Below are 9,884 nucleotides of genomic sequence, written 5' to 3' on the forward strand. Positions count from 1 at the left end.
CTAGCTCCTGGGGGAAAAAAAAGACATATCCATGGGAGGGGCATGGAACAGATTCTTTGTCTGGGCCCAGGCTATAGCTGAGGAGGAGAAAGGTGAATGACTGAGATCTTTCTTCCCATTGGGGTCCTAACACCTAGAAACCCACTTTGGAGCATACTCAAGAGCATACTGATGTACCCCTTCTTCTTTCTACTAGTGAACTGTTCTTCTTCCTCCTCCTCTCACCCTGGACACCAGTCACCTGCCCTTTCAGCCCAATCTGTTCTCTCCATTCTTACACTTTTCCCCAAGCAAGTTCCCCCATCCCAAAGTCAAATCAGTGGAAATCTTTCCCAGAGTGTTAGGAAAGGAGAATAAGGAGGGAGGGGGTAGAGAATGGGGGAAGAACTGTGAAGAAAAAGCAAGTCATTTCAGCTTCAAATATTTTCTCCTTTTTTTTTTTTTTATTATGACTCACGTATACAATACAAAGTACTTGGACCAGGAACAGGGCTGTCGGGACACAAAATCTACATTCATAGCTGGACATAAAGACAAATGACCAAAAATTATTATTATAGATATATTTTTAACGTTTTTTCTTTCGAGCATGTTGCATAAACAGAGAATTCAAGACAGAGTTAACTATACATTCAGTGCAATTTAGTTCTACTCTACTGGGGTTAGAAGCACAATAAAAGCGCACAGGACCGGCGGGCTAGGCAGTCTTAGTTGTTGGGTTCTTCTTAGTGAAATAAGCAGCAACAAACGACAACAAAACCGCATTACGAATACTCTCAAAGCAGGATTTCTTTCTATAGGTAGTGATAAAATACGTTGGAGGTTTCTTTCTTTTTTTTTTTCAGTTTTAATTTTTTTCTCTTTTTTTTCCTATAGTAGGATTTTTAAATTTTCTTTTTCAAGGTTATTGCAGGTTCCCTTTAGGTAGTATGTTAAAGATTTATTGTCAGTATTACTATTATTGTAATTATTATTTTCATGATTATGGTGATTTCTGAGCGCTAGCACTGCTGCAGCTCAGAGGAAGCCGGGCCCAAAAGAACAGAAATCAAATAGCGAAGGCAAGGAAGGCATGGGCCCGAGTGACCATGGGATGGCTAGGTAGGATTTCAGAGGTGACCATAGGCCTCTAGTGACCCCTTAGAAAGGGAGGAGGGAAGAGACCCACATCTCCTTCAGGTTTCCATCAGGTTCCTAGAGAAAGTCAAGGGGGTTTTCTAAGTAGGGAGCCTCAAGGAGGGGGAAGGAATATTCCTTGCTATCTTTTCCTGTTTCTTTAAATTTTTTTTTCATTTATTTTCCTTTCCTTCCTTTTATAACTATTCCTTTCCTTTCCTTTTTTAAAGTAAATCTAGTACACTAATCCTAGCATAAAAGCAAAGCCAGGAGTCCTCTTCTGCATTTTTTTGGGGGGGTTCCCCTCTAAAATAAATACCAGAGAAACAGGGAAGTGGGAGTATGGTGAGAAGGGGCAGAAAGAGGGGGTAAGAAGGCCAAGTCATAGACCTTAAAATTCAGGAAGGACTCAGAAGGTGGGAGTAGGGACAAGTGTGTGTGTTAGGGCAAGGAGTGGGACAGAGAGTCCAAACTTTTTGCTGCGTCTGGATCTCCCCCCTCCAGCCCCCAAACAAATAAAGAGGGGGAGTCCAAAGGTAATAAAACCAGAGCTGCAAGTATCTGACAGGTAGTTAGAGTTGTGAGTGTCATTCTATTCTCTATAAAAGCAAATGACAGTCGTAAACTTCTCAATTTATCTGCTACCATAAAACGAAACTTCAAGGGAGTTGCTAAAAGGAGGGAATTTTTCTTTTTCTTTTTCTCTTTTTTGCTTAGTCCTTGTTTTCTTCCTTTTCCTCCTCCTCTTTCTCCTCTTCCTCATTTCCTTCTTCCTCCACCTTCTCCTCATCTCGGGCCCCAGGCAGTTTATCCTTGTTGTTCTCCTTTTTCCACTTCATTCTTCGGTTCTGGAACCAGATCTTCACTTGTCTCTCGGTCAGTCCCAGGGCGTGAGAGACTTCAATCCGGCGCTTTCGTGTCAAATAAGGATTAAAGAGAAACTCCTTTTCTAGTTCCAAGGTCTGATACCGGCTGTAAGTTTGCCGACCGCTGCGCCGCCCCGGAGCTGGACAGAACAGAACCCCAGTCTGGTTATGTCTGGGTGGGGGCTCAGTTTTATTTACCCTGCTACTCTGCCTCTCAAAGTCCCCACTCTGGTCTCCTCAGTTCGCCTCCCTCCTGCGGAAGAGGATAGAGCAGAAGGCAGGCAAGGGCAAGAAAGTCTGGGGGATTGTTTTGGTTTGGCTTCACCTTGGGAGATGGGGTGAGGGTAGGGGCAAGGTCTAGAGGTATCTGGAAACTGGGGGCTTAAAGGGGCCAGAGGAACCCTTCAGAGTCCCCCAGGCCTGCAATCCCAGGAAACTGGCTTTTGCAGCTTTGTTTACAAGTGCAGAATGGCATTTAGTGAGATGGGCTGGGGACAGAATCTGTTTCTAAAAGAAAGGAAAAAAGGCTGGGAGTAAGGGAGAGGGGCTCTGCCCACTGCCCCCTCATTGCCTCTCTCTGCCTAATGCTTTTCCAATAAGGAAAATAATTGATCTCCTGGAATGTATGGCTGCTTCGCCTGATTGCTAACTGGAGACCAGCAAATAAATCAAGGGCCATCCCTGCCGGAACTTGTCGCTTTATCGCTTCCCCCTGTACTTCGAAATTGGGCTGTGAGGGGCCACCCTTGGAGGGGCTCATGACCTGAGAAGCTCTGTAGGTTTCAAGAAGACCCCACAAGTCCTTGATTGGAGGGTAACCTGGCAGGGTCCTCTGGACTTCAGAGCCCCTCAACCTGAATACCCCTCTCCTTTTGAGCACTTTCCCCCCTTCTCTTTTCTCAGGCTCCCTGTCTTCTCTTCAACTGGGGGAAGTACAAAAAAGTTGAGGTAATGGCCCTTGGGTTAGTTCTCTGAAAGGAGGCAGTGGGGACCCTAGAGAGCCAGAGTGTCTATCCTAGGGGTTTTCACACTCTCTGGCTAGGGTCTGGCTAGACCCAAGACAGCTTGGCCACTGTCTTGGACTGCGGACTCTTTGCCTTTGGAGAAATTGATTATCAGCTGCATACACTGATAACCTCAGGGTACTCAGGGTACCCTTCCCAGCCACCTCCCCAACTTTGACTTTAGAGATGGAGAGAGGGAGAGACAGAGAGACAGACACAGACAGAAATGGAGGAAATTATTTTTAACCCTTTGTTACCCCCACACCACCTTTTCCCCACCTTCACCCCAATTTCCAAAACGTCCCAGGCACCCACCTCCCAACAACCTCCAGAAACCCACTCAGGCATGGGGGTGGGGTGGGAGAGACCCCAAAGCCAGGAGGGAAAGCGAGGACAGACAAAAAGGCGAGGGAGGGGGAGAAGACCCCGGAGCGCGGGAGACCAAGGGGGAAAGAGAAAAGGCTTCTCACCGTGGGGTCTCATCCATGGAAACATGAGGCTGGGAGACGAGTTTTGATTTAAGTGGCCTTGTCCTTCGCTACTGTTAGTGTTGGCGGAGGATTTACAGTCGGGATATTGCACCACGCTCGCCTCTTGCTGAGCCCCATAAAGGGACTGTCTGGGGAGCGCCTCGTAGCCATAGAATTTGGAGGCGTCTCCGTGGCAGCTAAGCGAGCACGGGTTCTGCTGGTAGCCCGAGTTGGAGATGCCGGAGGTGCCGTGGTGGAAGAAGTCTTGGACGTGGTGCGAGGCGTGCTGGAAGCCGGGCGCCGAGCCGCCGGGCCCGTACACCAGCGCATGGCTCCTGCCCACACTCTGAGGGAACCGGCAGTCGTAATAGGCCGGTTCCAGGGACTCGCCGCCTTTGTATTTGGAGAACAGGGGGTTGACGAAGTAGGAGCTCATGCTGGGTACATGAAAACCCGCGGCCCCCTCCCCTCTGGCTCACGGCTCCCCCGCCCGGTACCCCCGAAACTCCCCTCCCCCCGGGACCGAACCCCAGGTCGCCTGGCGCCCCGGACTGGGCTGGGCTGGGCTGATGGGCTGGGGGCTGGGCAGGTGGGGGGCGCTTCGGTGCCGAGCTCCCGGGTCTGGGGCGCGGGCGGCGGCGGGCGGCGAGCGGGCGGCGGCGGCGGCGGCTCTCTTCACTGTCGGTAGGTAGAGCTCGCGCTCTCTCACTTAGCTCTTTCCTTTAACAGCCCAGGCGAATTCCTCAGACTCCCGGCGGTGGCGGCGCTTACACGCGATTCGCGTTCATCAATCCACGACATGAAGACAGGCGAGAGAGAGAGAGAGAGAGAGAGAGAGAGAGAGAGAGAGAGAGAGAGGAAGAAGAGAGGAGAGATGGCGGGGGTTGAGGGGTTCAGGGCTGGGGGGGACCTGAAGGAAGGGGAGGGAGGAGGGGGGAGGGATGGGGGGTGTGGTGTGTGCAGGGGGTGGCCAGCCAGCCCCAGCTAATGGCTGGGGCCAGCTTTTCCAAGGTACGCATTCAGATTTGAAGGTGCCCCCTCCCCCTTCTCTTTCCCTTCTTCTGGGGGTGGGGGCTATACCTTAGCCCGCAGGTCAACTCAGGTTACCTCAACAGGTATAAGAACTGCCCCCTCCCCCAGACCAGTTTTGAATATCAGCAAGCCAGAGCAGAGCCTCTAACCCAAAAGATGGTCTCCTTAGGGGGTCCTTTAAGGAGAAAAAAGATAAACCACATCACAGCCCCAGGCATAGGTCCCTGCAGCCACTGGCCCCTCCCCAGAGTCTGAAGCTGCCCTGTCTTCCTAAGACCCTTAAGACTCTTCTAGAGAAGAACACAAGGGCTGGTTATACCAGGTACCCTATCAGGGCCACACTGTCCCTTCAGACACCAGCACCTACCTGGAGCAGGGAACCCAGGCAATGGCAATAAGCTTGGCTGGGGTCTGAGAGGAAAGCTGTTTATGGGGACTAAGGAAAGGACAGCTTGTGTGTTCCTGGCTTCTGCCTGGGCTGATCCAGGATGTTTCTTTTCAGGAGACTATTTGTATCTGAGGTAGAGGGGACTGGAGCAGGCCTCTTACTTGTCCCCACATACTCCCACCTCATAGGAAATGCCAGCTCAGCCTGGGGGGGGGGGTGCTCCTTGGCTTCTCTGAATCCTCCTCTTCCCCAGGCAAGCTGCCCAGGCCAGGATGTGGATGGGAACTGTCAACAGACACTCTTTAAATATTTACCCACACTTTCTCTGTGTGTGGGGAGGTCACTTCATCCCCAATACTGGGCAAATTGAAGTTAATTCTAATGGATAAAAGAATTTTAATCCATCAGCATCCTTCCCTGGCCCTAAGTGGGTATAGTTATATGGGTCGAACACAGAAAAAGGGAGAAAGTGAGAGAGCCATGTATGTGTGCTATGTGCATATGAATAAAGAAGATGAGTAAGAATGTTTTTCCCATTCCTCTCTCTCTCCAGTTTGTGAGGTTGTTACACACAGTGCAACCCTGGGGCACACTGTGTATACGAATACACACAGTACATGCTACCTTCTCATCCTGGGACACATCAAGTGCATGCTCACTGTAAACTAGCATGTACATTCCTGGAAGCATCCCTTTCACGTCACAGATACTACACACACGTGCACACCAGGCTCACATGCACATAATGCCTGACAAACACAGATGCATCTTTAGGTCTTTCGCATCATGGAGAAAAAAAAAACACACACCAAACCCCCAAAACCCTGCTACCTGTTTTCCTTCCATATCCTGGGGTTTCAGGGTTGGATGAGGAAGGAGGTGATTAGAAAACCAGATCTTTTTCTTCCCCATCCCCATCCAGAGTCAGCTCTGGGGATGGAGAAAGGAATAGCAATGCAGTGTAGGATGGTTTGGAGAGAATAACCACCACCATCCTATTATTTGAATAATTGCTGGGGAAATGGTCACTCTCAGCCAAATTCCCAACGGAGGTTCACTGGTACACCAGCAAAAGATCCTTCCAGGATCCCTTGCATTTGGGAGACCCACTCCTATCTCAGTTAGGGACTGCCCCAACTGTTAGACACTCAGAACTCTGGCCCTAGGGCCAGGAGGGAAGGGTCAAAAGAGGCAGTTCCAGAGCTGCAGCCCTCCCAAGGGTCCAGAACAGTGCATGGGCACAACTAGGCTTCCACCTACCAGAGCCTGCTGCATCCTTGGCTCCAGCCCTGCCTTTTTCCAAGCCTGCTCCTCTGGTGCCGGGTTGAACAGGGTGGACTCTGGGCTCCCAGCATCTGGGTCACTGGGGACTGTCATAAATACTTTCTCTTCTCTGTCTGGAAAGAGGAGGCCCAGAGGGCAGGATCCGCTCTGGGGCCTGCGCCTTATCTTTTAGGGGGTGGGGGGATATTTCGACATTTTATGGTCCAGCGAAAACCCTGCCACAGAGCTATTCTTCTGGGCCTTTGTGTCTTGGAATGCGACTGTCCCGAGTGTGCCGCCACCGCCGCCTGTCCGGAGAACCCACCAGTCCCGCAACCCCTGGTCGGACTTGGTTTCCCCTTTGGGGGAGATATTTCATCTTCCTTTCATTTGATTATTTTATTTTATTTTATTGCTTTTGCACGTATCTGGTTTATTTCGCTTCCTGAGCCTGGAAATAAAGGAACCGAAAGCAGCCATCCTCGCCGGGGCCATCTCTATTCCTCTCCCTGAGGCCTGCACCGCCCTCTTAGGTATCACGGATTTATGTTCGTTTGTCCGGGTCATTCCGCCTTTTTGTGTTAATTACGCGCTGCCTGCTTCGCACTTATCTCCTCCGCAAAGCGATTATTTTTGATGCCTACCCTCCTGCGCCTCACGAGCCCCCTGCCAGAGCGAGGGTCCATCTCCCGCTGCCACTCGCGAATTATTTACACCTCGCAGGTGAGAGGATTGATTTGCTCAGAGCCAGTGGGGCCGGGCCGGGCAGAGGCGCGGGGCCTTCTCGCCGCGGCCCTGGGCCAGGCCTCAAATGTCAGTGTGGCCAGGCAGGTCGGGGGGCACCGCCGCCTCTAACATTGAGCAACAGCGCCACCTCGCGTCCATTTGCTCTAATGCAGTCCGGCCGGCAAAAAGCCAACGGAGGTCCTAGGCTTGGCCCAAAGGTGGGAAGTGGAAGGAAGGAGGCTCCAATTGGGTGCAAAAGAAAGGGATTCCCCGGAAGGGTGTTGCCTCGGGACTGCTGTTCTTTTGTTTTCTAAGTTCTTGAAATAAACCTTGTGAAAGGTTACAAACTGTTCTCTTTTTATTACCCTCTTTTCTTGCATTAAGAGACGTTGTGCAAAGAAACTGTAGCTATTCTCCCCGCCCTCCACCCCGCCCCCCCGCGCCCCCGCGCCCCGCAACACCATTCAGGCGCATTTCTGACCTCGGAAAACCTCCGCGCACGCGGATGCACGAACCGAAGCTCCCGGGACCTCCTGTCCGCAGCGCGCACCCTAAACTCCTCCTTCCTCTTATCCTGATGCTGGACCCGCAGGGTCTATTCTGCCGCCGCCTGTAGGATTTTAGGGTGGGCTATGACTTCTCCAGGCTGTTTGCCCCCTGGTTTGTAGCCCATCCCTCGCGCGCGCGCGCGCTTTCTCCACCTCTCCCTCCCAGCCAGTGAGGTCCTGTTCTCCGTGGGCCATAGACAAAACATTCCTATAATCCGATTTCAAAGGAAAGAGTGTCCACCTTATTTAAACCATAAAACAATTAAGCCCAGACGTCTAGCCAGCTCTGCGCTGCTGTTTTGTTCGGCCCCATTCAGAACCCAGAGCAGGGAGACAAACAGCGCCATAAAAGTGGCATTTCGGGGCTGCGGAAATGTACCTATCCGCTGCCTTCCCAAGTGGAACAACCTTTAGGGTTTTGTGATTTCTGACAAAGGAGCAGAGGAGAGGTGGGAGGGGAAGATTAGGGAAGGAGGGCATTTGCTAACCTCTCTCTCCACCGCCAGCTTTCATTTATTTCCCCAGAAGTGTGTCGTGTTGTTTTAATTAATAAGTGATAATGAATAAAAATCGAATCCATTCCTGACCTGCAGGCTGAAGGCTGGGCTGGGATTGTATATTGAACCCGGCGGTGGGCCTGTTCTGAATCCCAAGCGCTCCTCAGGGTCTTCCAGCCCTGCAGCCCTCCTTCCTGCCCGCAGCAAGGCCGGCTCTGGCGGGCAGGCTGCAGGAAGCAGGCCGAGCTGATGGACGCCGAGGGGAGGCGACAGGGCCTTCGAGCAGGGGCGGGGTGGAAGCCCGGAAACACCGCCGAGCTCGGGCTGGGAGAGAAGCCCTCATCCCAGCGGTCTCAAATGAGGGAGAAAGGGGTCTCTTGGCTTCCATCAAGTGAGGAACTGAGGCCAGGGTTACAGAACAGCAGAGGGCCAAAGGGAGAAGTGAGAAAACCTTTCCAAAATAGCAAGAAAACAATGCTTCTGGAATTGGGGAGGAGGTCTCCTAAGCAGGAAAGAGGAGCAAATACTTCAACAACAACTAAATCGGTTGTTGCAACTTGATTGTTCCCCAAAATATTACCACAACAAAATTTTCACCCCTTTCCACTTTCCTCCAGACCTCAAAATTGGAATGTTTAATGGAAGGAGTGGGTAAGAGATTCAAATAATTAAGTAGAGACTGGTCCCTACAAGTGTATCAACAGTCCTGTGAGGTGATGCTTTGGGGGAAGCAGCATATGGACTGGGACCCCCAATTATTGTCTTTTATGGTGGTATCCTCCAAATATTCAGAGCAACACCCTGCATCCTCAGCAAAATGGGCAGCCTGAGATATTAAAGGGCTATATTTCAAGCAGTCTGATTTTAATAGTTTCCAGATTGGGGGATTTCCGAGAAAGGGGGCGCCCAGGGCCCAGGCATATACCCAGCAGCTTGTGTCTGCTTCTGATTAGCAGATGAAAACTGCTGGTTTTAGGGAAGGCGCTCTGGGGTGCAGCTCAGTCAACCAGCCCCACTAGGCTGTTACACACACACCCTCACCTTTGTGCTTGGGGTCTCACAGCCACCAGGGAGCACCCCACTCATGGCTAAACTCTAACCAGCTTCCTTGGGCCTCACCAAGCCCTAGGAGTGCTGCAGCTGCTTAGCATGACCCTGGTTACTCCCAGACCAACATGCCAACTCAACACCAGAAAGAGGGAGAGACTGACAAGAGAACTAGGAGGAGAGGAGAGCATAATGATTGAGAAGTAGAAAGTAAATCTAATTCTGATTATATTGGCTTTGTCATCTTCTTCCTCTCCTCTTTCCTTCCTCCTCCTCTCTTTCCTTTTTCCCTTCTTTCATTTCTCCTTCCAGCCCTTCCTCCTTCTCCTCTTTCTCTCTCCATTTTGTTCTCTCTCTCAATGCAATCCCCAATGCTTGTCCTGCTCCCTGAGGCCTGCCTGGTCTTCCTCCTAGCCGAACATCCCCCCGTCAGCCTTCTTTTCCTAGTCATCCCTGAAAACACCAAAGCACCAATGCAGCTGGGCAAGAATCCAGCCTGGGCCCTCACCCAGCACCCAACTTTCATCTTCACCTATCTCTCCTCTACGATCTCATGTACTCATAAATTATTACAATTAATTACAGCCAGGGAAAGCCATTCATGCTGTGTCCCCCCCCCCCCCATATAGCCACCAGGAAACTTGTAGGCTGGGGCAGGCACCAGCCAGGCCTCTGCCTCAGCAGCTTCCACTGCTCCCCTGGAACCCCCACCCCCACCCTGCCCTGCCCCAGAGAAGCCACTGGCATTTGCCCCTCCAAGGTAGCCAGCCTCCCCTAGAGGATCTGAGCACTTGCCTCCTTCACAACATTAGCCTGGTAGCCACAGGGAGAAGAAATAACGAGAACTGGATGCAGTTGGGTTTCTGGTTTTTAAAGCAACTTGGATATATTAACACAGAGCTGTTCTACCATAACAAACAGAAGCAC

At 51.3% G+C, this 9,884-nt stretch overlaps 1 protein-coding gene across 1 annotated transcript; it reads right to left on the bottom strand.

The window, feature by feature from the left end:
- Positions 1-460: 460 nt before the first annotated feature.
- On the bottom strand, positions 461-3,899 carry Hoxc8 (homeobox C8). The gene is made up of 2 exons (XM_027950009.2): positions 3,457-3,899; positions 461-2,122 (listed from the first exon to the last, which is right to left on the bottom strand). The coding sequence occupies exons 1-2, from the start codon at positions 3,890-3,892 to the stop codon at positions 1,830-1,832; spliced, it is 729 nt and encodes a 242-aa protein (XP_027805810.1). The 5' UTR covers positions 3,893-3,899; the 3' UTR covers positions 461-1,829.
- Between the last annotated feature and the right edge of the window lie 5,985 nt (positions 3,900-9,884).

This window comes from Marmota flaviventris, chromosome 3 (assembly GCF_047511675.1).
Source record: "Marmota flaviventris isolate mMarFla1 chromosome 3, mMarFla1.hap1, whole genome shotgun sequence".
NCBI lineage: Eukaryota > Metazoa > Chordata > Mammalia > Rodentia > Sciuridae > Marmota > Marmota flaviventris.

Bases quoted from the DNA above. Each gene is read 5' to 3' on its own strand.
- Hoxc8 (XM_027950009.2), bottom strand. From the start codon at position 3,892: ATGAGCTCCTACTTCGTCAACCCCCTGTTCTCCAAATACAAAGGCGGC. The intron at 2,123-3,456 runs GTGAGAAGCCTT...TGTTCTGTCCAG, and splicing joins TCCATGGATGAGACCCCACG to CTCCGGGGCGGCGCAGCGGT.